The sequence below is a fragment of the Lepus europaeus genome, chromosome 1, assembly GCF_033115175.1.
Source record: "Lepus europaeus isolate LE1 chromosome 1, mLepTim1.pri, whole genome shotgun sequence".
Classification (NCBI taxonomy): Eukaryota; Metazoa; Chordata; class Mammalia; order Lagomorpha; family Leporidae; genus Lepus; species Lepus europaeus.
The window spans coordinates 18,525,591-18,553,181 of record NC_084827.1 but is presented as its reverse complement, the minus strand read 5'-3'; the positions used below and the strand labels follow the sequence as shown (position 1 = coordinate 18,553,181).

Sequence of the window (27,591 nt, the reverse complement as noted above, 5' to 3'; positions counted from 1 at the left end):
CCAATGGCCGCTGCGGCCGGCGCACCACGCTGATCCGATGGCAGGAGCCAGGTGCTTCTCCTGGTCTCCCATGGGGTGCAGGGCCCAAGGACTTGGGCCATCCTCCACTGCACTCCCTGGCCACAGCAGAGAGCTGGACTGGAAGAGGAGCAACCGGAACAGAATCAGGCACCCCGACCGGGACTAGAACCCGGTGTGCTGGCACCGCAGGCGGAGGATTAGCCTAGTGAGCCATGGCGCCGGCCCAACATTTTCTAAAAATGTATATCTGATAGGTAGAGAGACAGGGAGGGAAAGAGACAGAGAAACACCCATCTGCTGGTTTACTCCCCAAATGCCTACAATGGCTGCGACTGAGCCAGGGCAAAGCTGGGAGCTGGGAACTCCATCCAGGTCTCCCACATGGGTGGCGAGGACCCAACCACTTAGGCCATCACTGCTGCCTCCCAGGGTGCCCCTCAGCAGGTCCCTGTGGCAAGGAGCTGGAGCAGGACTTGAACTTGGGCACTCTGAGATGGGGCTCAGGCGCCCTCACCTGCAGGGTGAATGCCCATCATGAAAGACTTTGCAGGGACATTCCCGCTTCACTTCCAAGCACCGCCATTCATCATGTTCGCTTTTAGCTTCTCGACTGCCGCTGAGGTGTGAAGAGGCCCTGTGTCTTGGAAGAAGAGCTCACCCGTGAAAGATGAATTACCCCGCCTCCGTTAGAGAGCACCAAGCCCCAGTGCTCTCATGGCCAGAATGGCTTCGCAATTCACTTTGGTTTGGGGGCAGGAAATTTGATTTTTTTTTTTTTTAAAGATTTGTTTTATTTATTTGAAAGAGTTACAGAGAGAGGTAGAGGCAGAGAGAGAGAGGTCTTCCATTCTTTGGTTCACTCCCTGGAAGGCCATGACAGCTAGAGCTGGGCCGATCTGAAGTTAGGAGCCAGGAGCTTCTTCCGGGTCTCCCACGTGGGCGCAGGGGCCCAAGGATCCAGGCCATCTTCTACTGCTTTCCCAGGCCATAGCAGTGAGCTGGATTGGAAGTGGAGCAGAACCAGTGCCCATATGGGATGCCGGCGCTCCAATCCAGGGCTCTAACCCGCTGAGCCACAGCGCCGGCCCCTGACTTTGATCTTAAAGCTTTACCCACAGTGTGCTGGGGACCGTTTGTGGAGAAGTCTCCTGGGGTCACTGCTGTCCTTGGTGGTGCACCAAGGACACATCGACCTGATGTGCTGGGACTCTTCCTTAATCCCTGGTTGAGGGATGCAGATCCCTCCCATGCAGATGATGGTCCAAGGGAACAATAAGAGACGTGGCTCAAGGACAAAGCCTACCGATCTGGTGGGTCCAGCAGAGAGCCCCTGACAGGCTAAGCATCCTGCCTAGTGGTGCAATCCCCTACACCAGGCGGGCACAGCAGGTACCACACCGGTCCCCCCAGAAGCCTTCTGCCAGAGGGGCTGCTTATCCTCAAAGACTTCTGCCCCTACCCACAGTCCAGGGGCAGCTGCGACCGAGGGCACCCTGACCCTGGGGGCGAGTGGGGGCCAGCCAAGCGGCTCCTGCTCCTCACCACAGCCCCCGTATCCTCGGGGACAACGTGTGACTGCGGTGTGGCGGCTTCAGCTCCAGTTCTCTAAGGAAGACTCCCAAGAGCACATGAAATTAGCCCTGTTGTTCTCCTATTCCAGGTCCTTTTTAAGCAGTCTCCTGCCCCAGGCCCAGCCACAACAGGAAATTCAGGGTGTGCATCTGGCTTAAAAGGCGTCTTTCAGAGGGGAGAATGCAAGTTGCTCCCAAAAGGTGGCTTCTGCCAATGACCAGTGTTCCTGCTCAACCCAGTACAAAACTCAGTCCTTGTGTGAGGACGAGACAGGCCGTGACGACGCAGTTGGAGAGGCTGAGAGTCACTTCTGACTCCTTCCTACGGCTGCTGATCGCTAAAGAGGGGCTCAGATTAATCACCGCGGGGGCGCCTGGGCTGCCAGCTGGGGTGGTCAGGCCCAGCTCCAAATAGCAGCTTCCATTACACCAGAGTCCCAGGTGGGAGGGGGTGCAGTGGCCCGGGAAGGGCGTCCCCAGGGTGTGATCAGGGGGAGCGGGAGTGAGCAGGCTGAGAACCCAGCGAGCCGTGAGCAGCCTGCATCAGCTGGAGCCGAGGGTCTGGGTGCACAGGGCCAGGTTAAGGCCAGATTGTGGAGGGCTTTCAATGTCAGGCCAAGGAATTTATCAGGGGAATGAACTGATCAAACAGGTGTTTCAGGGAGATAAATTGGGACAGAATGTGCAGGATGAATCGGAAAATCTGGAAGTGTGGCAGTCAGGAGGCTGTGAGGCTCAGTAGACGCTGCAGTACTGGGTGAGTCGGCAAGGGCGTGAATGAGCACCGTGGTGGCAGCTACGAGACTTTGTTAGGAAAGAACGGATGAGGTTTGCTGCCTGATTGGACTGGGGACCCAGGGAGCCAAAGATGACAGCAGCTTTGGGCGCGGCTGGCTGGTGCAGGGAACGGAGGCCTGGAGAGCAGGGAGCTGGTCTGAGAAGATGGGACCTCAGCTGCGGGCACGGAGCATGTGAGATGGCACTGTGCGTGGCCGCTGGGTCTCACTGTGCTTAGACATCTCTCGGTTTGAGAAATCAAGCAACGTAGCCTTCTTGTGTGTCATGGAAACCAATCCGGCTTAAGCAAAGGCCGAGACTGACCGAGGAGAAAAGGTGGACCTAACCGAGCAATTAGTGGACTCCACGAAGACTCAATCAAGCGCTGGAAAGAAACACGTGTGACGCGCAGCCAAGCACTGACATCCGATTGGCTGTTTACTCATCCTCTCACAAGGGCTCCCTCCCCACCCTCTGTTCTGTTTGCAGTGCACTGTCTTAACTGTTTCTGAAAATGATAATGTAGGGGCCAGCATTGTGGTGCAGGGGGTTAAGCTGCCCCCTGAAATGACGGCCTCCCAAATGGGTGCCAGTTCGAGTCCCGGCTGCTCCACTGCTAATGTCCTGGGAAAGCGGAGGGAGACGGCCCAAGTGCTTGGGCTGCTTCACCTACGTGGGAGGCCTGGATGGAGTTCTAGGCTTCCGGCTTTGGCCTGGCCCAGCCCTGGCCATTGCGGCCATCTGGGGAGTGAACCAGCAGATGGAAGATCTCTGTCTTTTTCTAACTCTGCTTTTCAAATAAATAACACCCAAAAGGTTTTCTTCTATTAAGAAAATGATTATTTAAGTACAGACTGGCTCAAACATCTGTAAAGAAAAGTTAACAAACAAAAAAGCTACCCGGGGTGCAGGAACCCACACTTCACTTTGTATGTAAACGAAAACTTTTCCTTTTTAGTGTGTATGCCAAGTCCTTTCGTACTTCCAGATAGTCAGCTGAAACATTACAGCTTTGCATTTTTGAGCTAAAAGCTACCTTCAGTCCCTTAAAGAAAAAAAGACCTTTTTTACTTGTGTATTTTCTTCTTAATGCTTAATAAAGTACACAGCGTACAGCTTAACAGCACCTCAGCTGCTACTGCAGGACATCTTCCTTAACTCCTGAAATTACAGACTGCGATTTCAACACGTTCTCACACCTAACGTGTTTAATAAATGTTTTTAACATATATCAAAAGCAGTTAAAATACAGGAAGTTACTTTTATTTGGAGATCAGCTTTCAAAATACGGGAGTAACTTATGAAAAAACAATTGACAAATTACACAAAGCGGTACGCGTAGCAATCCTGACGGGTGGTCATTCACGAAGGCCTGGTGTTGGCTGCTTTCAAGTTTCCACGAAACAGTGGAAGCCGTCAGTGCCAATCAGGAACACGCACCTTCTGCCTACTGCAAGTATTTACAGAAAACCCAGACAGGGCAAGGCAACCTTACAAGCCTGGTAACCTCTCCTCTCCAAATAGTCTGAGCACTCTCTCCAGTAAAGTTACGCAGCAGGGGCCTCAGTGTGATCTCACCGAAGGCCGTTCTAGAATAACGCAATGTTACAGAACAACAGAACTGAGCTTCTAAAACCAAACGGGGAGTAGTTTTCCTGACGTCTCAAACTTTTCATTAAAACCCAAGTAGTTTAATTCTACCAGTGACATTTTATCCAAGAGGTGATTTTTAAAAACACAGTACGTCAAACCTCTTTTAGCTGCATTTAAAAAATATCCATGGGCTAATACATTACTTCTAAGTCAATCTCCTTTCTTTGAAGATGGGACTTGGGGGCTGACTTACAACAAAGGAGAGACACAGAGATTCAAAAAGCTGAATTCCTACTTTTCTTTCGAAAACTTGCCCTAACAAACTTTTTGTGGTGTCCTGAAGAGTCAAGTGGATGATTTCATGTGTGGGTAATAATGAAAAAGGGGCTCTATTTAATTAAAGGGGAACTGCATTATTTAGCATCAACAAAAATCCAAAGGGTTGTAGTTTTATAGTCGACTAAACTTCTGAAATGTAATAGAAAGGCAAAGGCAGGGTGTCCGGCTACGGGGTGGACGACACATGGGAGCTGCACAGTGGTGGCAAGTCCGCGACGTGTGTGTGGTATCTTATTTCAGGACAGCGACGCATACAGGCTTAGATTCAGCGTATTCTGTTTCAGTGAAATGAAAGTCCAAATGTTTGGAATTAAACGACTCGCTACTCTCCAAAGATCCACAAAATATTCACACCGGATAGGCCAAGATTAACTCTCCTATAAAGAGAAAGAAAAAGTTTTAGCAGAATTGCTTGCCAAGCATTTAAGGCCTTTTTCTAATAATGAAAACAAGTCTTTATAAGGAAAACGTGTTTAATTGATGACATTTAAGTGATTCTGCAATGAATTATGGTACATAGGGTTTATCAGGTGAATTCTAGTAACAGTAATTATGTTCTGAACTGTGCTTAAAACCCAACTTTAGAATAGATTTATGGAGTGTTGGAAATTAATTTTTCAGTGGACTTCAAGAACTATTACCCCAGATAATAGAAAGTGCTAACAGAATAATTCTAGAAGTGAGATGAAAGTAAAAGTGTCAACTTTACAAAATGGAGCATACAGGCCTCATGAGATTACCTATTTGACCTGAATGATGAATCACTAATTAGGGTTGCTAGAGTGAGTCTGCATCTGTATTTTGTTAACATATCTTAAACTAAACCATATTGCATATAATAAAAAGACAAACCACTCCAGAGGGTGGTATAACCACTCCAAGTACGAAGGGAGAAGAGGGATAAATTCTCATCTAGAGAAATAAGAAGTTAACGGACAGAGCTGCACACCTGTATTACTGGAACTATGAGAGGGACACCAGGAGAAAAAGCTCAAGTTTCGAGTGATTGCCTTAGCCCTGTCACTTCTTACATTATGAGAACACAATAATTCTGATAAAAATTTAAAACATGGCAATGCTGCCAAAAAGTCCTTTCAAAACTGGAAATTTCTGCTAACAATGTTTTCTCATTTTTTCCAACACTCTCATCAACACTGGGAAGGATTAATCTCAATAGAGAAAATGTGTTTCAGCTTTGGCTTGTCCACATCCAGTGTTTTATTAGAGATCTGCAGAGCGCTTTGCTGTGAAAAAGTCTTTTGTGTCTTTCTCATTTGTCTGTATTTTCTTTTCTAGTTGATGCAATTATGTGTTCTTTATATATGACAAATACTAACTTGGGTTTGCTGTATGTATTATAGTATGTTTGGGCTCAGTCTATCAGTCGGCATTAAAGTTTATTTTATGCCTTTTGCTGAATATAACATTTGAATTACTGTGGAGTCTAGATTTTTTTTTTTCTTTTGGAAGTAAGACATTCATCTAAACTCAGTGACTACAAATACCTGGCACTAAACTGGTAATAATCTACAGCTGTATGGTTACGATTCCCAATGGACTATATCTGAGCCACTCAATGCTTTTGTTACGGGACAGGGGTTTTTAACAAAACATTTGTTTTAGAATATGTTAATCAGTCATATTAAGAGGTTAATATTTTCTAAGTTTTTCCCCTGGTTAAAAAAAAAAACAAATAAATAAAACATTAATTTCAGTCTAAAATGTTTCATTTTCCTTGCTAGTTGCTCATTGAGAGAGGAAGAGGGGCGGACCTTCGGCCTGCTGGTTAACATGCCCAGAGTACACTGGAGTGTAGGGTTCGAGTTCCGGCTCTGCTTCTGATTCCAGTTCCCTGCCATCATGCACTCAGGGAGACAGCAGAAGATGATGGCTCCAGGGGCTGGGCCTCTGCCACCCAAGGGGAGATCTAGACTAAGCTCCTGTTGGGTCTGCCACTGCCTCTCAAATAAATGAAAATTAAATTAAGGGAGAGAGAGAGGGGGGGGGGGGAGAGAGAGAGAAAGAGAGGGAGGGAGGGAGGGAGAGAGAGAGAATTCCAAAATTATATAAATTCCTTCTGGCCTCTGATTAAATTACTGCCCCACTAACCACTTTCCAAGTTTTCATTTCAATGTAAATTACAAATTATATATGGCACTCAACATAAACTTCTATCGTGACCAATCATTTCTGCATCAAAATATCAATTTGGACCTATAAAGAAAATATAAAATTTCAAATAAAACTATAAGTTATTTATTTGAAATGTTTCTAAGTTAATTCTTTGCTTCAAAATAGCTGAACACTATAAAGAATAATTACAAACATAATTCCAACACATTCCACCTAATAAATATATATACACATATTCATAATACTCAAAAGTTTTAGAAAAATAACTTCTTTTTGACACAGGAAAATGTCCAACATGTAAAACATTTGGCACAGCAGGTGAGCCCACTGCCTGCAATGCTGGCATCCAGTACTAGTGCTGGTTCAAGTCCCAGTGGTCCCACTTCGATCCAGCTCTCTGCTAACGCACCTGGGAAAGCAGTGAAGAGAACCCAAGCTTGGGCCCCGCCTCACATGTGGGAGATGTGGATAGAGTTCAGGGCTCCTGCTTTGGCCTGGCCCAGCCCCAGCAGTTATGGCTGTTTGAGAAGTGAACTAGTCCTAGTAGATGGAAGATCGCTTTCTCTCCCTGTCACTCTGCCTTTCATGTAAATAAAATCTTTTTTAAATTATTTATTTGAAAGGCAGAGTGACAGAGAGAGAGAGAGGGGGGGGGGGGAGGGAGGGGTCTTCCATCTATTGGTTCCCTCCCCAAATGGCCACAACAACCAGGGCTGGGCCAGGCTGGAGCCAGGAGCCAGGAGCCACTTCCAAGTCACTCACTTGGGTTCAGGGGCCCAAGCACTGTGTCATTTCTGCTGCTTTCCCAGGCACATTAGTAGGGAGCTGGATTGGAAGTGGAGCAGCCAGGATTCGAACTGGTGCCCAAATGGAATGCCAGTGCTGCAGGCAATGGCTTAACCTGCTATACCATATTGCCAACCCCAAATTATCTTAAAAAAAAAAAAAAGAAGAAGAAGATTAAAAATCGGGTCACGGGATGGACAGTGTGGTGCATCGGGTTAAGCCACCACCTGAAATGCCCACACCCGTATCAGAGCACTTGGGATCAAGTCCTGCCTCTGCTTCCAATCCAGCTTCCTGCCAATGCTATGGGAAAGAAGAGATGATGGCCCAGGTACTTAGGTTCCTGCCGTCCACATGGAACACCCACATGCAGTTCTGGTTCCTGGCTTTGGCCTGGCCCAGCCCTGGCTGTTGTAGCCATTTGGAAAGCCAACCGATTGATGGAAGACCTCTCTCTCTTTCACTCTGCCTTTCAAACAAATAAATGAATCTTTAAAAAAATAAGAGGTCAGAAGTAATCAGTAAAGCAAAGTGAAAATCAAAAGAAAGAAGAAAGCAGCCTGGAGACACGAGCCTGAAGCTGTTAACATCGGGTACTACGGGGGAACTGGGAACTAGGCCGACGAAAAGAGAGTTTCCAGTTCACAGCTGATAGACTGCTGTACTACTCAAACATCTTTCTTCCAAGCATGCCTCACTTTTGTAATGAAAAAATAAAAGAGCTATATTAGTTTAAATGTCTTACAAAACTGAGTTTCCTATTTAAAATTTCTTTACATCAAAAAATATGCAATTAAAGACGCTGATAAATGCTTGTGATTCTTTATAAACTTCTGCTCATGTCTCTTTTAACCTTTACATCTAATAAAGGACAGGAGCTTTGCTTGCTCCAGAGCAGTGCTAGACAGAAGATCATCTGAGCTTCCAATGTGAGCCACGTAAGTCATTTCAAATTTCCTGGGGTGGGTACTGGCCTAGCAGGTAAGATGTTAATACACTGGTTACCCATCTTGGAGCACCTGGGTCTGATGCCCACCTCCAGACCCCAACTCTGGCTTCCTTCTAATGCAGACCTAAGGAAGCAGCAATGGTGGCCTAAGTACCTGTATTTCTGACACCCGTACGGGAAACCCGGATTGAGTCCTGGGCTCCCTGCTCTGGCCCAACCCTGGAAGTTGGGAGATGGGAGCACTCTGTTTGCATCACAAAAAAAAAAAAAAAAAAAAAAAAAAGAAAGAAAAAGAAAAAAAAAAGTGGAAAACTCCTTATAGATCCCTTGAAAAGTAAAAATAAATGGGTAAAACTAATTTTAACAATATATTTAGCCCACGGTAACCAAAATGGTATTTCAGTCAAATATATAGCCAGGAGCCAGGTGCTTCTCCTGGTCTCCCATGCGGGCGCAGGGCCCAAGGACTTGGGCCATGCCCCACTGCCTTCCCGGGCCACAGCAGAGAGCTGGCCTGGAAGAGGGGCAACTGGGACAGAATCCGGCGCCCCAACTGGGACTAGAAGTCGGAGTGCCAGCGCCGCAGGCGGAGGATTAGTGAGCCGCGGCGCCGGCCTATACTTACTATTGATCATTCCACGAGTGTTTTCAGTTATAGGATGCTGCCTTCTGCAGAATCTTAACATTGGAAGAGAAAGAGTTAATAAACCAAGAACTTGCGTTGTTAAACATAGCATAAATACCTACCCAAGCATTCCTGACTCTTTGGTCTTTATGATGTAGAGGAACATTAACAACGTGTGAAACATATTATTTCTGCCCTGGAACAAAGACAAGAAAGAAAACAATACTTAAACCAAACCAAAAAGATTCAATCTAGTAGGTAATTACAGATCTTATCAAATCACATCCTACTAACTCAGAATTCCTTCCAATTCAGAATTTCATTAACCAAAGGACCTCAACCTTGTGTAGAAGTGGGAACACTGGTGAATGACAAAGGATCCATGTAATAAAGGAGCTCAGAGCTGGCAGGAAAGGCAGGCAGTCCACCAGGGATTGCAATAGCCTGTGACGAACCTGCTGCGAGGTGTAGGACGCCACGGGAACAGATAAAGCCATCTGGTTTTAAAAAAACATTTACTTGAGAGAGAGAGAGAGAGAGAGACTGAGATTGAGATCTTCCGTCTGCTGGTTCACTCCCCAAATGACTGTAATAGTGGGGGCTGGGCCAGTCCTAAACCAGGAGCCTCTGGGTCTCCCATAGGGCTGCAGGGACCCAGGTACTTGGGCCATCTTCCACTGCTTTCCCAGGCTCACTGGCAAGGAGCTTGATCAGACAGCAGGGACCTGAATGGCACTCCAGCTGGGATGCTGTTGTCACACAGGGTTTTAGTTCACTCTGCCATGATCCTTAAAGCCAACTAATTGTTGTTCTGCCAAAGCAGCTAATTCATATTTTCAATTTGCTGAACGTCTACTGGCTTACTCTGAATAGTGCTATTTCATTTATTTCAGAGGCAGAGGCAGAGAGCTGCGATCCACTGGTTCACTCCCTATGTGCCCCCAACAGCCAGGGCTGGATCAGGACAAAGCGGCAGTTGGGAACTCAACCCAGGTCTCTAAGTGGGTGGCAAGGAAAAAATTACACAAACCATTATCACCTGCTACCCCCCACGGTACACATCAGCAGGATGATAGAATCAGGAGTGGATCACTTCTCGGCCTTTTGGCTAAGATCAAGACTAAGAGCGGAGGCAGGACTCAAAACCCAGGCACTCTGATATGGGACATAGGCATCCTAGCCTCTAGGCCAAACGCCTGCCCCTTGACTTACGGTGTTTTTACTCAAGAATCTAAGGGTTTGTGATTTTTACAAGATAGTATTATTATTTATTTTATTTATTTGAAAGATTTACAGAGAAAGGTAGAGACAGACAGAGTGAGGGGTTCCATCCACTGGTTCACTCCCCAAATGGCCACAAAGGGCGGAGCTGAGCCCATCAGAAGCCAGGAGCCTCTTCCGGGTCTCCCACATGGGTGCAAGAGGCCCAAGGACTTGGGCCATCGTCCACTGCTTTCTCAGGTGCATTAGTAGGAAGCTGAATTAGAAGTGGAGTAGCCAGGACTTGAACTGGTGCCCATATTGGATGCCAGCACTACTAGCTGGGGCTTTAACCTGTTGCACCATAGTGCTGGCCCTGATAGTGTTACTTTAAAAAAAAAGAAAAAAAGAAAGAGTCCCAGCTGCTCCACTTCTGATCCAGCTGTGGTCCTTGGGTCCCTGCATCTTCTTGGTAGACCCAGAAGAAGCTCATGGCTCTTAGCTTTGAATTGGCCCAGCTCCAGCCACTGTGGCCTTTTGGGGGAGTGAACCAATGGATGGAAGACTTCTCTCTCTACTTCTGCCTCTGTGTAACTCTGCCTTTCAAATAAATAAATCTTTAAAATAAAGTACAAGGGGGTGGGCATTATGGTGCCACCACATCAGAGTCCCAGTTCAAGTCCCAGCTACTCTATTTTGGATCTAGATCCCTGCTAACGTACCTGAGGAGCAGCGGATGATGGCTCAAGAACTCGAGTCTCTGCCATCCATGTGGGAGACCCAGATGGGAGTTCCTGGCTCCAGGCTTTAGCCTGGGCTGGGCCATTGGGGGCAGTGAACCAAATGATGAAATCTGTCTCGGTCTTTGTTTCTCCCACGTGGGAGCTTCTTCCAGGTCTCCCACGTTAGTGCAGGGGCCCAGGGACTGGCTTTCCTAGGTGCATCAGCAGGGAGCTGGATTGGAAGTGGAACAGTTGAGACTCGAATGAGCACACATATAGGAAGCCAGCACTGCAGGCTGTGGCTTAACCTGCTGTACCACAGCACCGGCTCCACAGTAAAAATAATATATAGGGGGCTGGCATTGTGGTGTAGTAGGCTATGCCTCTGCCTATGGTGCTGGCATCCCATACGGGCAGCTGGTTCGTGTCCCAGCTGGTCCTCTTCCCATCCAGCTCTCTGCGTATGGCCTGGGAAGACAACGGAAGATGGCCCAAGTGCTTGGGCCCCTGCAACTACATGGGACACCTGGAAGAAGCTCCCAGATCCTGGCTTTGGATAGGTTGGGCTCTGGCCATTGTGGCCATTTAGGGAATCAACCAGTGGATGGAAGACCTTTCTGTCTCTCCCTCTGTCTGTAACTCTACCTCTCAAATAAATAAATACAATAATAAAATAATATATAGGAAACATTTCTCCCAACTTTTTTAAAAAAGATTTTTTTTTTTAATTTGATAGGCAGAATTACAGAGAGAGAGGGATTGAGAGAGAGCAAGCTTTGCTGGTTCACTCCCTAAATGGGCACAACAGCCAGGGCTGGACCAGGATAAAGCCAGGAGCATCCCCTGGGCCCCCAACACGTGGCCCATCCTCTGCTGCTTTCCCAGGCATATTAGCAAGGAGCTCCAGCAGTCAGGACTTGAACTGGAGCCCATTTGGGATGCCAGTGCTGCAGGCAGTGGCTTTATCCACTGTGTCAACATGCTCCCCCCCACCCCAGCAAATCTTAAAAATGATTCATTTATTTGAAAGGCGATCTAACAGAATGAGAGAGTTAGAGAGATATCTTCCATCTGTTCACTCCCCAAATGCCTACAATAGCCAGGGCTGGGCCAGACCAAAGACAGGTGCCAGGAACTCCACCAGGGTCTCCCGTGTGTGTGGCAGGACAGCAGATATGTGGGTACTGCTGCCTCCCAGGTACAGAAGCAGGAAGCTGGATTGGAAGCAGATGTGGGACTCAATCCCCGGCACTCCAATACGAGATGCAGGTGTACAAAGTGGTGGCTTTACCTGCTGTATCAACACTCCTCCTAATTTCCCCTAATTTTAAAAAAATTTACTACCTACTCTACACACAAGAAAGATTCTGATTTTTTTTTTCTTCTAACCTGTGAAGCCGAGAGACATACAAAGAGAGATGAAAGAGAGCAAGCGAACTCCCATCCTCTGGTTTACTACCTAAATTCCTGTAAGAGTCAGGGTTGGGGCTGGCCTTGTGTTGGAGCTGGGAGTCAGACACACAATCCAGGCTCCCCACAAAGCTGCCAGGAACCAACTATTTGAGCCATCACCACTGCCTCCATGGTCTGCTCTGGACCAGGAGCTGCGGCTGGACATCAAACCCAGGGACTCTGATGTGGGATGTGGGCGTCTTGGCTAAGTGCAGGCTCTAAAACCTTCACCAAGGAAAGATATCTGTGAGATTCCCCAAGAGCAACTTGGATAAACAGAAATACCTTTGGAAGATTGTAGACATGGCGCTGGTAGATAAGCTCGTAATGGGGAGGGTTGATAGTACTCTGATAAATGCAAAACACATTCTCATTTGTAACATCTGTAAAGGAAACATGTTACATTAAAAACTAACCCACTAGAGCTGTTTCATGTGAAGATCTCATCCCATTCTTTTAGGAGAGAGCCTTAATACCTGGTTTGTTTGGGGTCTGGACGAAGTGCTGAGAAGTGAATGTTTTCCCATCAGGGTACTTCGGATGTGGAGGCAATCTGGAGTCCAGGTAGGTGCAGAAGACATGCACGATGATCTGAAGATGAGAAACAACTGCTCAAAGTCAGCACAAAAACCCAGCACAAAGTCTTTTCACAAAAGTCTGTATCAAAATGATTCTAACAAAAAAACTTTCTCTAAAAAAGAGAATTAGCAAAAATGCTTTCAAGTGGTCTATTTATAAAATGAAATCTACAAAATAAAAAAGATAAAACATAATTCAGACAACATACCGATTTTAATAAAAAATGTTATATTAACAAATGGAATTCAATAGCAGAATCTCTTTAATCATAAAGGAATTTAGTATGTTTAAGAGGTGAGGCCAGGCTTAATTCAGATAATCCACTGAAAATTATAACAGAATACATTCACTATCAAATCAGTCTGTATTTTGATGAGGTTTTCTTTTCAAATTGAAAAAGTTAAAATACTCCAGCTTACAGAGTTGCCATTATCTGTGTGTGTGTGTGTGTGTGCGTGCGCATGGGTGGCGGGTTAGTTTAAATGCCAGGCTTCTATTCTCTAAATATTTATCCTTCGTTTTTTGTTTCTCATAGCAACCCTAGAAAAACTGTTCATCTGTTAAGTGGATCATTCATACTCATAGAATTAATTAACAGCAAAACCAAGAATACATAAGCATTTAATTCTCAATTTGAGTATCAATATTTAAAACTTTATTTTCACACAATAGTTACTACAAAAAATAAAGAGTATGCTTTTGTAAATAAAAAAATCCCTTCCCTACTATAAATTTAAAACTTTTTAGGCCCAATATAGGAAAATGGTTAAATGACAGTGTATGATAACAATAAAAAAGCCACTTAAATATTGAAAAGTTGAAGATAAAGTAGGATTTTACATGGAGGATAATTACAACTATGATTAAAAAAAAAAAAAAAAACACTGAAAATGACAGCACCTAAATAAAGGAGACAAAAGAAAGTACACAAAAATATTAACAGTGTTTGGGTTAAGTGCTGGTATTATAAACTATCTGTCTTAATGTCTAAATTCTTTTGGTAGTTATTTTTAAAATAGAAAAATAAAAAAATATAAATCAGTAACAAAGCTTGAAGAAAAACGAACACAGACTCACAGCAGAGTCAGTGGGCAGGTCTGTGTCCCACTTGCGTCCTTTGAAGTCTCCACCTCTGTTCCATCGGAACGAGCTCATACAGCCTCCCTGAGAGAGTTCTTGACAACGAAGGTGAAACAGAAACAGCTACGATTACGCCAGGGGGCAGGGGAAGCAGGGGAAGCACGTCATCTAACACCACATCCAAGCACCCAACACAACGAAATACGTGATGGAAAAGCTCACGTTAGACGTCACAATGAAGAATCATTCAAATCCAAAACGTGGGACAAGACTGCAACTACGGATTCTTCAGAGTGATTAGACAAAAGGAAAATCTGAATATGGACTGTATACTGGATGGCATCATCGAACTGCTGTCAGGTGTTAAGGTGTGGATCATTTTCTAGTGCTTACGTGGGAGAATGTTCTTATTTTCTGCAAATGCATACTGAAAAGCAATGCGCCTGCCTGCCACGTGGGAGTACTTCCAAATGGAACAGCAAAAAAGAAAATGTGTGTTTGTGAATACAGGTAGAAAGAGAAACTCAAATTTGGCAACATAATGCTAATTCTTCAATCTCGAATAGTATAGTGTTCACTGTGTTCTTTTAAACATTTTGGTATATTTGATACATAGTCTATACATCTGACATACACATGCTTTTTCTGGATGTACAAATATCCTGCTATCTACGAGGAAATCTTGCCAAAAAAACTGAACTTGAATTTAGACAAAATACCGAGTTGAGTGAAATGACACCATGGGGAAGTGCGGAGTGAAACCCAGACTCTGGGGAACTCTACAGGACAAACAAGTTGTTCAACAAATAAACTGCAAAGAAAAAAAAACGATGTGCAGGATATCTATAGTTTCAAAGAAATTAAATATTCCAAGCAATCACAACAAATGATATTTGAATCCTAATTCAAACAAATAACAAAAATATTTCTAAATTTTATGAGACAAGTTGACATTTGAACACTGGGAATTTTCACAATATAAAGAAAATGCTAAAATGACTAGATATGACTACATACAGTTCTATCAGTTTCATGAAATGCCTTATGTCTTAGAGATACACAGGGAAATACTTACAGATGAACTGACACGGACATGGACACAGGATATGCTTTAAATGAATCAGAAGACATTAAGCAGATGGGGGTACAGATCAGATAGGGCAGGCGCTGCCCAGGGAGTGAGGGATGTCAGGGCTGGGCGATGTGCACAACAGGGCTGTGAGGATTATCTTGCCTAGTTTTATGTGTGTTTGAAAGGTTTTAGAAAGTCATGGAAAACGCTTATTCCTGAACCCCAATCCAAACCTAGGGTCAGGAGGAGGCAGCACCATAGCGCTTGCAATGAAGATCACATCTCCTCCCAAATATTAAGAACCTAACAAATGGAAGGAAGGAACACACTCAATAAGAATTTTAAAAGTTAAAAGGAATAAGGATCATGAAAGCATGCTGAATTATAAAGAATGTCAAAGTGGTACCCATTTTTGGTGTTGTAAGAGGAGAAAAAGAGTGAAATACTCACACGAGCCTGTTTAGCTCATATTTAGGATTCCTATACAAAATATAATTATTAACATATTCAAGGATAACTGTTATCTTAACATTTCTTAGCACGTAAAATCCAAAAGTTGTTCAAGTATAAGCTTTAGTGAAGCCATAATTAAATATGTATTTATAAAATATAAGATCACAGTTATAATTTTAATTTTAAAACAAGGTTTGTTCTTTGTTGTCCTGTATTTATAAATCCCAGTACAGTGAAAAAGCTCCCAGATTTTCCTCTTCAAATCAACAGTTACCTTTGATCCTTTCAAATAAGTACTCCTGGTTTGGTGTAAGGTCTAGATACTGCACAATCGTGTTCAAAGTAGGCATGAGAGGGGCTTTGACCAGGGCAGCTTGCTTCAAGCTGGTAATACTAGCCTCTGTTAAAAACAGACACACAGAGAACACGCGTCAGTCCTCGGGAGGGTTTCTAAGAAATCAGGCAATGCTGCTCCTCACTGGGCCAACAGCTGTTTCCTTGGGCCTTCAGTCTTCTCACAGGTCAGGGAGGCCTTCCCTGGCCACTCCACCTCAAATGTCAACCCTGCTCCCCGAACACTGAAAACCCCACCCTCCCGCGGCTTCCTCTCTCCTTGGCACTAACCCTCTGAAGGTACTTTGTCTTGTTTCTTGTCTGTCTTATCTACTAGGAAGAAAACAAGGGCAGGCACTTTGGTCATTCTGTTCACTGCTGTATTCAAAATACCTAGAACATTACTTGGCACAGAGTAGTCACTAGATATTAAAGGAATAAATGAAAACAGCAATAATTTATGTTAATTTACATGATCTGTTTTACCTACAATGGATCATTTCAGGTACAGTAGCCAGATTTTTTTTTTTTTTTTTTTTAAGATTTATTTGAAAGGCAGAGTGACAGCAAGGGACACAGGGAGGTCTTCCATCGGCTGGCTCACTCTCCAAATGGCCACAATGAACAGGGCTCTGCCAGGTCAAGTCAGGAACCAGGAGCTCCATCTGGGTTATCCACGTGGGTGGCGAGGCCCAAGCAGTTGGGCCATCTTCTGACGCCTTCACAGGCACATCAGCAGGGAGATGGACTGGAAGGAGAGCAGCCGGGACTTGGGCCGGCCTGCACCGTGGCACAACGCCAGCACCACAGAGTGGCCAGATTTACACTTGCATATATTCACATCTAAAGAACCAGAAAAATGAGCTGGAAAAAAAAAGTTAAGCCCAGGTTCAAGTAACATCACAAAGACTTAGAAAGTGCCCAGTGTGGCCTCGGAGCCACAGCTCTGCCATCAAATCACTGCACTGGGCAGACTACTTAACCTCTCTAAGTCTCAGTACCTTCATCCATAAAATGGGGCTTTAACAGCTAGCTTCCAAAGTTAATGTGTTTACCCTAATTACATATGATACATCTGAATACTCAAAAAATAGGTACTTTAGGGATGCATGTATTCATTCTGTCTGTTGCCCATTTATCCAGGAGAGAGAGAGAGAGAGATGGAGATGGAGATGCAAGCATGCATGAGCTTCCATCCACTGGCTCACTCCCTAAATTTTCATAATGGCTAGGACTGGGCCAGGCTGAAGATGGAAGCTGGGAACTCAACATAAGTCTCCCATGTGGGTGGCAAAGACCCAACCACTAGGGCTATCATCACTGCTTCCCAGGGTTCTCGTTAGCGGGAAGTTGGGAGTCAGGAGCCAGAGCTGGGAACTGAACCCAGGCATTCCAATGTGAGACATGGACATCTTACCCAGTGACTTAACCTCTACATCAAACATCCATCCCCACATTCTATTCTTCATCCATAGAATAAAGGTTAATTAAAAGATACCCAAGGTAGAGGCTGGTGTTGTGGCACAGTAGGTTAAGCCACTGCCTGCAATGCCAGCATCCCATATGAGTGCCAGCTTGAATCCTGGCTGTTCCACTTCTGATCCTGTTCCTTGCTAACGCACTTGGGAAAGCAGTGGAATATGACCCAAGTGCTTGGGTCCCGGCCATCCACAGGGAATATCCAGATGGAGCTCCTGGCTCCTGGCTTTGGCCTGGCAGAGCCTTGTCTGTTGCAGCCATTTGGGGAGTGAACCAGCAGAAGGAAAATCTGTCTCCTGCTCTCTGCAACTCTTTCAAATAAACAAACAAAACTTAAAAGAAAAAGGAAAAAATATACCCAAGATAAATGGAAAGTGCTGATGTGCAATCCAAAGCACTTAACATATATGAAGGAGAAATTTACCCTCTAGAAGAAGCCAGTTGACTAAAATATTCCTTTTTAATTTTGAAATCTAATTACTTGACACTAAATAAGTTTTGGCATATATATTTTAGGCAGTTTATAGGGTACCTCAGGAGTTTTAATTTTCAGCAGATAAGAGAGCTGAAAATAGGTCAATTTGGGGCCAGCGTTGTGGTACAGTGGGTTAAGCTGCCAACTGCAATGCTGGCATCCCAAATGGGCACCAGTTTGATTCCTGGCTGCTCCACTTCCGATCCAGGTCCTTGTTAATGTGCCTGGGAAAGTAGCAGAAGATGGCCCAAACACTTGGGCCCCTGCACCCACATGGGATACCTGGATGATGGTTTTGGCCTGGCCCAGCCCTGTCCGCTGTGGCCATTGGGGGAGTGAACCAGCAGATGGAAGATCTTTCTCTGTCTTTCCCTTTCTCTCTGTAACTCTGCCTTTCAAATAAATAAGTTTTTTTTTTTTTTAAATAGGTGAATTAAATTCACTATTGTTACAAAATGTTTATGCTTCATACAAGCTTGTAATTAATATCTGATAAGAGTCTTGTGTATAGAATATATAAAAAAAACCTACAACTCAACAATAAAAAGACAATCCAATTTAGAAATCATAAAGGACCTGAAGACATTTATCCTAAGATATACAATAAACATATGAAAAAAAGATGTTCACCATCAAGAAAACGTAAGTTCAAAAAAACCAGTGAGACACATTTCATACCCACTACTAGGAATCCTCTAAGGCACACGGTAACGAGTGTTGGTGAAGATGTGAAGCTAGAACCTTTGTTTACCAGAATGGAAAATGGCACAACTGCTCTAGGAAACAATCTGGCAGCTCCTCAAAAGGCTAGGCGCAGGGCTACCATATCATGTAGCAATTCTGCCCTACCCTGGAGAAATTAAAGCAAATGTCCACCAACACTTGTTCACGACTGTTCATGGCAGCATCAAAGACAGTAGGAACCAAATGCAAATCAACTGATGAACTGGATAAACGAAATATGCTAGATTAATTTTGAATATTATTCAGCAATAAGAATAAATGAAGTACTGATAAATGCTACAACATGGATGAAATTTGAAAACATTATGTTAAGTAAAAGAAGTCAGTCACAAAGGAACACATATCAAATTATTCTATTTATAAGAAATATTTAGAATAGGCCCATCTATAGAGGCAGAAAATAGACTGATGTTTGTACAGGGCTGGCGTGGGTGTTGGATGGAAGTGACTGTTAAGGGTTTGGGGTTTCTTTTTTTGGGTGACAGATTGTTTTAAAATTGATTGTGGTGACATCTGTACAACCCAACCATTGGACTGAACACTTAGAGCGGGAGAATTGTACGGTACATGAATTCTATCTCAATACAGATGTTACGTTAAAAAAAAAATGATTGTAAGCATGTAGGTTTTCCCTTCAGCTCAAGACAACAAAAGTTGTTAAACAGGCCCTCCCTGAGCTCAGTGTCTCTGTGGCAGAGTTATTATGGACAGTAAACCAAAAGCACTGGACTCTCTCCACATACCTCCTATTTGTAGCTCTGGACAACCCATTCTTCTCATCTGGGTGCTGACAGACTCAATCTCTTGCACAAGTGGCACTAATATGGTTTCATTGATCCACTAGAAAGAAACAAGGTATAGATTTTGCACACATAATTCCAAAATACTTATCAAATCACTATTTTCATCTTTTTTACAAGCAACTCTAAGAGCTTTTTTATGATCTTATTCTTGAATATTAGCAGAATCATACAGTATAGTGAAAGAACAGAAGTTGCACCTATCTGAAGTCTAGAAAGAGTTAAGTAAATATGCTCTTGGGTATAATTTATATTCTTTTTTCTTAAAACTTATTTATTCGAGACAGAAACAACCATTGGTCTACCCAGCCAATAACCCGTAACGGGCAGGGATGGGTCAGAGTCAGGGAGTTGAGAATCTCATCCAGGCCTTCCATGCGAATGGCAGGGAAACACCTACTCGAGCTCTCACTGCTGCCTACCACTGTGCACACCAGCCGGAACTTAGAAATGGGAACAGAGCTGGGACTCAAGCCCAGATACTTCAGTGTGGGACGTGGGTGTCCCAGTGAGTGGCTTAACCACTAGGTCAAATGCCTGCTCTCAAACACCACTTTTCATGGTTAATATCAAGTTAATTTCAGGATATGAAAAAACCATCCAAGAAGCTCCCCATCTGTCTGTGTGTTGTTTTATGAGCAACCTCACCCATCACTTGTTTCCACGCTTTTATTTTACCATAAAATGAAAGATTAAAAACTGTTTCAAGTGAAATAAGTCCACACTTCCTTATAAATAATTTTGAACTCAAAAGCCTCTGAAAACTGAAAAGTACTTGTATAATCCCTGCTGCAAGCAACAATTTGATACATTTGCAAGAGCTGAAATGAATTCACATGATGCTACTCACACAGACTTTTTCTCACCCAGGTTGGCTAGTCACATGATTCATGTGGCTCATTATTGGATGTTGGCCAGACTCTGCCAGTGGTTTTACCAAATACACAGTACATACATACTGCTTCTAAAAAGTCTATGAGACTCTTAGCTTCAGAACCCTGTGGCCTAAGGAATTCAAATGAGGAACCGTAATATTTCACATTTTTGACTAGCTTATAACAGGAAACATAACAGAGTCAAGTTCTAGGACATCATTTCACTCTTTCATTCTTCCACCATTTACTACATGCAACCTACTTGCCAGCCAGTCTCTGGCTGCAACAAAATTATCTAAGTGCTCAGAAAAGGGATCTAGGCCTCACCCTCTGAAATTGTAAATCCAGCAGTTCAGGAATTTTATTTTTAGAATGCTGTCCACATTTCTGGTTCAAGTAAGTAGGCTACCATTTTCTATCCCTTCCTCTTGATACTCTATTTAAATTATAGTGAAAGGATAAAAAATGAGTCCAAGTGATTTCAATATGGTTCTAGAAGGTGCACAGTGAAGGAGGAGTGTTTAAGGATGAAACAGCAGAAGTAGCTTCTACAGCACCAACGTGGAGCCACCTGTAGGGAAGAGGGACCCAACCTGCCCGACAGAACCACAGGTGCACAGGGAGTGGGAGGAAGAGCTGGGTTGAACACAAGGGATCTGAATCTGAGTATGAAAGAACTGACCTCCAGGTCAAAGACTAGAGGGTTCTCCCCTAGCAAAGCTGAAGAAACTGTGTTTCCTCTTAAGTAGCATCAAGCATATTCTACCTTCTCTCTCTTTTTGGAGTGCAAGAACTGCACTGTTGTTTCCCTCACAATTCTAGACTCTGACAGAGAAGTTCTTATCATCAAAATACACTGGTTTACAAAATGAGGGGGAACAAAATCCAATGGAAACAAGAACCTCAAGGTAAATGCCACATTTATCATTATATATGTACCATTCGCATTATACTTTTAATAACAGCTAATTCTAATATTCTAATTAATAACAACTCTGATACTCTAGTAACATACTCTGCATATTAACACGAACTAACATTGTCCACTGAATGATATTAGAACTTACATTTCTAAACTTCGCTGTCCAAGAATCCATATGATCAAGAAGTTGTCTATTCATTGTCACTCTTGCCCAAACCTATTAAAAATATGTTTAAAATGAAGTCAGTAAGAAAAAATTTCATCAGAGGTCATTTCTCCCACCCATAAAAATCTATGAAAAAAATTCAAACATTAATATTCATCTCATTTTCTTATTACCCATTTATGGTTGCTGTTCAAGCAGAGATATATCTTTGAAAGTTCTTACACTGGTATGCTTGAAGAATTTCTTGTTTTTAAGAACAAAATCAAAATCCCGTATTTGGCATTACACTGATCAAACTACAGCCTGACATTTGTATTTTAAAAGCAAGAGTTCTGTATATTGAAAACATTTTTATAATGAATGCAGAAAAATGTTTTAGGCAGAGCACTAATTTCAACTATATGTCATAAAGAGTAAAGTGTATAATATAATTCAGTTTTAGGTACACAGAGTGAGACAAGAGAATTTCCACTGTTTAATGCATGCCAGATTTGTATTAGTATCCACTCAAACTGGAGATTACAGAAAGAAGAAAAAGAAAGAAAGAAAAAAAAAAGCTCCAGAAGCAGAAGGGAAGACTTTTTGGAAATCTGTAAGTCATAAATATTAAGCAATTTTTATTTTCCACTGACCTCCTCTGCAGCTTGTTTAGAACTGAGATCCGCTTCATCTTTGTTAGCACTGGGGGCCTGAGACCGACAGGCAAGCTGGTACTGAAACTTCTTTAAAGTCTGTGCATAATCCCCCACAGAACGACTGTAGTTCCAGAACGTAGGACTGGAGGAAGGAGAGGTGGAATCCGGGCTCCCTACAATCATTAATTGACATAGTTTCAGTTTGTGGTAGTAACTTTACATCTAGAGTTCACACAGGAATACTGGGCATCTAAATATACAGGCAACAGAAGTCCAGAAATCGGAAGACAACCTTCAAAGAGCTTTTCTTCAACTATCTCTCTTTAGGGAACTTGGACTACTTGTGTTAAAAATTAAAAAGATGGGACCAGCGCTGTGGCAAATGGGTTAAAGCCCTGGCCTGCAGTGCTGGCATCCCATATGGGTGCTGGTTCAAGACCTGGCTGCTCCACTTCTAGTCCAGCTCTCTGCTATGGCCTGGGAAAGCTGTAGAAGATGGCCTAAGTCCTTGGGCCTCTGCACTTGTGTGGGAGACTCGGAAGCAGCTCCTGGCTTCAGATTGGACCAGCTCCAGCCGTTGCGGCCATTTGGGCAGTGGATGGAAGATCTCTCTGCAACTCTGCCTTTCAAACAAACAAATGTATAAATAAATGTTTTAAAATATTTTCTGAGTAGTTTAAACTTCAGAGCCATAGGACTCACAAGAGGTAAAAGTGTTTTTGTAGTAAAATTAAGCTTGTTAAAATGAGTTAGTTAGAAACAAAACACAAATTTCCTCAGGAAATAAACGGGTGGAGCAAGTTCCTTGCTTGAGTTTTCAGAAACCCATCCTGAGAGGGATAACCACAGTCCCCCACTAACACCACCTCTGGGCTACAGGTAAATTTACCTATCCTCTCACCACACTGTGCTTTGTTTCAGTTTATAGTAATCTTCATGCTACATGAAAAGACTATCTTCTTCTTTTTTTTTTGACAGGCAGAGTTAGACAGTGAGATAGATAGATAGATAGAGAGAGCGAGCGAGCGAGCTGGACTGGAAGAGGAGCAATGGGGAGAGAATTTGGTGCCCCGACCGGGACTGGAACCCAGGGTGCCAGCGCCGCAGGTGGAGGATTAGCCTAGTGAGACGCGGCGCCGGCCCAAATCTTCTGATTATATTACTAAATCTATAAATTTATAGTTAGGAAATGTCTAAAAGTTACATTTAGGAATCTATTCCCACAGAGGCCTCTACAGAGAATTAACCACACTTCAGGATTACAGTTTACTTTCTCACATAGAATTTGTACTCCTTGGGGCATAGAGTATTTTTTCCCCTAGTATTTTAATTAATAAGCAAATGTTCAATGACAATTATAAGATGCTTATGAAGGACTTTTTTTTTCAGGGTTTAAGCAATTTAAAAAATAAAAACTGGACCTATCATATAATCCAGCCATCCTATTCCTGGGAATTTACCCGAACCAAAAGAAATCAGCAAATGAAAGAGTTATCTGTACCCCCATGTTTACTGCAGCACAATTCACAACAGCAAAGATATGGAATCTACCCAGATGTCCATCAACTGAAGAGTGGATAAAGAAATTATGGTATATACACATTATGGAGTACTACTCATCTGTAAAAAAGAAATGAAATCCCGTCTTTTGCAACAAAATGGATGCAACTGGAAACCATCACACGTAGTGAAATAAGCCAGGCCCCACAAGACAGATACCATGTGTTTTCCCTGATCAGGGTAACTAACAGAGTACCTAAAATGTAATGTACTGGAGTGAAATAGACATTTTGAGATTCGTTGACTATTTACAGCTCCTGTCTTTTTTGTTGAAGAACAGTGTTTTTTTTGTTTGTTTGTTTTGTTAGTTCATACTATTTGTTGGACTTTTTCACTTAGTGTAAGGTTAACCTTATGATCATTAAGTAAACCGAAAGTAGGACTCTGTAAAAATTAAGAGTAGGAATGGGAAAAGGAGGAAGAACAAGGGTTGGAGCATGGGTGGGAAGTATCACTATATTCCTAAATCTGTACATATGAAATACATGAAACCTGTATAACTTAAATAAAATAATTGGTCTTTTATGCTCACATGCAAAAAATTACTAATAGAAATCAGTTATTTCCTTTTTTTAAATCTTAGCAGAATTTCTAAAAGGAGTGACTATCAAATACGAACATTTGCTTTTTTTTGATGTTTATAGGCACAAAGGATGAAAAATCATAAAATGGATACGTGGCAACATCTCAGTTCACCAAAATCTTTAAAGTCTGTGCTAGTTGTTTTGGTGAATGCAGTATGTTTTTCATGCTGGCACAAAAACAAATAGTTACATGCAGTAAAGAAATACCAGGCTTAAGTGTGAAGTTAAATTTCCAAGTAGCACTTCTGACAAAACTGAGGGCTAAGAATGAATTAATATCAAGAAAAAACTTATAAGCCAACACAAATGATTTAATAAATAGAGACCAGAACAGGAATATATGAAACATGCTTACGGTAGAGCAAAAAATTAGCCTATTTTGATCAATCATTTTGACTATTGGCTTGAAGAAAGATCATCAAGCTTTCTATGAAGAAATTTGAACTTGAGAAACATTCCAATGCAGATTGGTTTTAGATAAATGAATAGAAACAGGACGTTTTAACACCTGTGGTGCATTAGCCAAAATAAGTAAATAACTAGATAGACAGACAGACAGACAGACAGATAGGGCGGGCAGGCATTTGACCTGGTGGTGAAGATGCCAGATGAAGATTCCGTATCAGAGCGCCTGGCCTCAAGTCAGAGCTCTGCTCCCAATTCCAGCTTCCTGCTACGGTGCACACTAGAAGGCAGCAGGTGATGGCTCAACCGGCTGGGTTCCTGCCACTCGAGCAGAAGACCTGGATTAAGTTTCTGGCTCCCAGCTTTGTTGTGGGCATTTGGGAGAATGAACCAGAGCATAGGACCTCTGTCTCTCTCTGTCTCTAATAAATAAAAATATATGTATAGCAAGCAGTAACAAAACAGAAATTCTCCGTAACAGGCACTACTACTACTGACAACAAAACAGTGCAAGACCTATAGCTGGACAACCTCAAAGACCTAAGAATCAAAGACCACAGAGATTTAGAAATCTAGCCACAAAGCAAACTAGATAACCTAAAATATCTCCCACTACAATTATCAAAAAGCATTTACTGGGGACGGAGTTGTGGCACAGTGGCTTAAGCTGCTGCTTAGGACAGAAGCATCCCATATCTAGGTGCCATGGTCCCTACTTCTCTGCTTCTGATGCAGCTCCCGGCTAATGCACCAGGGAAGGCAGTAGCAGATGGCCCAAGCGCCTGGGCCCCTGCCACCCATGTGAGAGACCTGGATGAAGCTCCTCACTCGTGGCTTCTGCCTGGCCCATCATTGGCCATTGTGGGTATTTGGAAGATGGATCTCTCTCTTTCTAATTCTCACTGCCTCTGATGTTCTGCCTTTCAAATAAATGAACGAAAATAAATAAACTAAGTAAAACATCATTTAGATGAATAGAGCTTTCAAAAAAGGGTATGAACAGTCAGTGGCTAAAAATGAAGAGGGAAGTCAAATCTAGGGAGTCTGTGAGGCGATGCTTCGGCTGCTGGGAGAGAATTTTGAAGGTTCTGAGAAACCTAGCAGCTTAGCTTTCAGTGTTGGAGTGAGAACTGGAGATAGGGATCTGGACGCAGGGAAGGCAGAAATTTGGATTGAGACCTTTCTTCTATCCCGATTCCCAGCTCCCAGCCTAGGGCCAGGAATTTCAAAGGGCATTCTCTCAGTGGGTAAGAAAAAAGAAAAATGGCCAAGGGCACCAGGAGGTAAAGGTAGCTTGTCTGTACTAGCTTGTTGGGAGACTGAATGAAAATCTCTTTAAGATTTTAAAATTACAGACTCACTCTCACATGGGGTACCGTACTCATTTATAGCACCTGTAAGGTCCAGGAATCTGCAAGTCTAGAAATTATTTACATCAGCTTAAAGTCAATTATATTTTGTAGGTACTTCACAGAGGCAAACACAAACCAACTGTAAAGAGGAAAGTTGTCTTTTCCAGCCTGTCCCCGGATGGACAAAGCACTTCTATAGATCAGCTTGCCAAAACCAAAAATGACACAAATTAGAATACCAACACCAAAAATGACACAAAATAAACAAGTCTCCAAAGCATAAAAGCCAATGTGACAAGGCTGGCGCCGTGGCTCAACAGGCTAATCCTCCGCCTTGCGGCACCGGCACACCAGGTTCTAGTCCCGGTTGGGGCGCCAGATTCTGTCCCGGTTGCCCTTCTTCCAGGCCAGCTCTCTGCTGTGGCCAGGGAGTGTAGTGGAGGATGGCCCAAGTGCTTGGGCCCTGTACCCCATGGGAGACCAGGAGAAGCACCTGGCTCCTGGCTTTGGATCAGCGCGGTGTGCTGGTCACAGTGCGCCGGCAGCGGCGGCCATTGGAGAGTGAACCAACGGAAAAGGAAGACCTTTCTCTCTGTCTCTCTCTCTCACTGTCCACTCTGCCTGTCAAAAAAAAAAAAAAAAAAAAAAAAGCCAATGTGACAAAAATGTCAGTTATTTAATTCCCAAGAATTTTAGATTATTGAACTGCTGGATGAAGACTTTTTTTTTAATGTTTATTTATTTGACAGGTAGGGTTACAGACAGTGAGAGAGACAGAGAGAAAAGGTCTTCCTTTTGTTGGTTCACCCCCCCCCAAATGGCCGCTATGGCTGGAGCTACGCTGATCTGAAGCCAGGAGCCAGGTGCTTCCTCCTGGTCTCCCATGCGGGTGCAGGGACCCAAGCACCTGGGCTATCCTCCGCTGCCCTCCCGGGCCACAGCAGAGAGCTCGACTGGAAGAGGGGCAACTGGGACAGAATCCAGTGCCCATATGGGATGCTGGCTCCGCAGGCAGAGGAAGGCAGTGGAGGATGGCTCAAGTGCTTAGGCCCCTGCACCCGCATGGGAGACCAGGAAGAGGCACCTGGCTCCTGGCTTTGGATTGGCACAGCGCTGGCCGTAGCGTCCATTTGGGGAGTGGGCCAACGGAAGGAAGACCTTTCTCTCTGTCTATAACTACCTGTCAAATAAATAAATAAAAAGAAAAAGAAATAATGACTGAAATATGAAAATTTGATTAGTTAGCGAAACAAGTTTATAAATAATGCTAAAGAAAGAGCTGCCCACGAGTCCAAAGTGATTAAAGCAAAAAAGTGGGAGGAGGGGAAGAAGATAATGCCACATTACCAAGAACAGGACAAAACAGTAAGTATCCTGTAGCTCCTGATGTCACACTGAGAGGAACACCCCGGCACCTAACTTCTATTCTTGCCAGGAAAAAAACATTTAATCTGAATCTAATAATGAGAAAACGATCAGGCAAATCTGAATTTGCAAAGCAGCAGCCTGACCTCTTCAAAACAGAAATGTCATAAAGGCCCAAAAGACAAAAACACAAACATTTTAAAGATAAAAGTAGCATGACAACTAAATGCAATACATCCGGATCCTGCATCCTAAGACAAACAGAGCTACAAAGGTCATTATTAGGTTAACTGGGGGAATGTGAGTATGAACAGTAGTACCTCAAGTATGACACTTACAATCATAAAGGAAGTGCTCTTGGTCTTGGGAGATGTACATGAAATGGCCAGGGATGAAATGGCTTTATGTCTACAACCAACTTTTAAAGGGTTCAGCAAAAAAAAAAATGCATGTGTATGTGTGTGCATGCATGTGTGAGAGAGACAAAGCCAGAGAGAAAACAGAGTATGAACGCCTGGCTTCTCAGCACGGAGAAAGGAGTTAA

General features: G+C 43.4%; 1 protein-coding gene across 1 annotated transcript in view; it reads right to left on the bottom strand.

Annotated features, from left to right (window-relative positions):
* Positions 1-3,553: 3,553 nt before the first annotated feature.
* TMEM209 (transmembrane protein 209) overlaps positions 3,554-27,591 on the bottom strand; it is a 39,568-nt gene continuing 15,530 nt past the window's right edge. The window contains exons 7-15 of the mRNA XM_062199933.1: positions 21,779-21,954; positions 21,126-21,197; positions 19,127-19,223; positions 15,627-15,752; positions 13,825-13,922; positions 12,645-12,759; positions 12,454-12,551; positions 8,917-8,990; positions 3,554-4,678 (exon numbers count right to left, since the gene is read on the bottom strand). Coding sequence (XP_062055917.1) covers positions 4,624-4,678; positions 8,917-8,990; positions 12,454-12,551; positions 12,645-12,759; positions 13,825-13,922; positions 15,627-15,752; positions 19,127-19,223; positions 21,126-21,197; positions 21,779-21,954 — 911 coding nt within the window. The 3' untranslated portion in view covers positions 3,554-4,623. The remainder of the gene's footprint in view (positions 4,679-8,916; positions 8,991-12,453; positions 12,552-12,644; positions 12,760-13,824; positions 13,923-15,626; positions 15,753-19,126; positions 19,224-21,125; positions 21,198-21,778; positions 21,955-27,591) is intronic.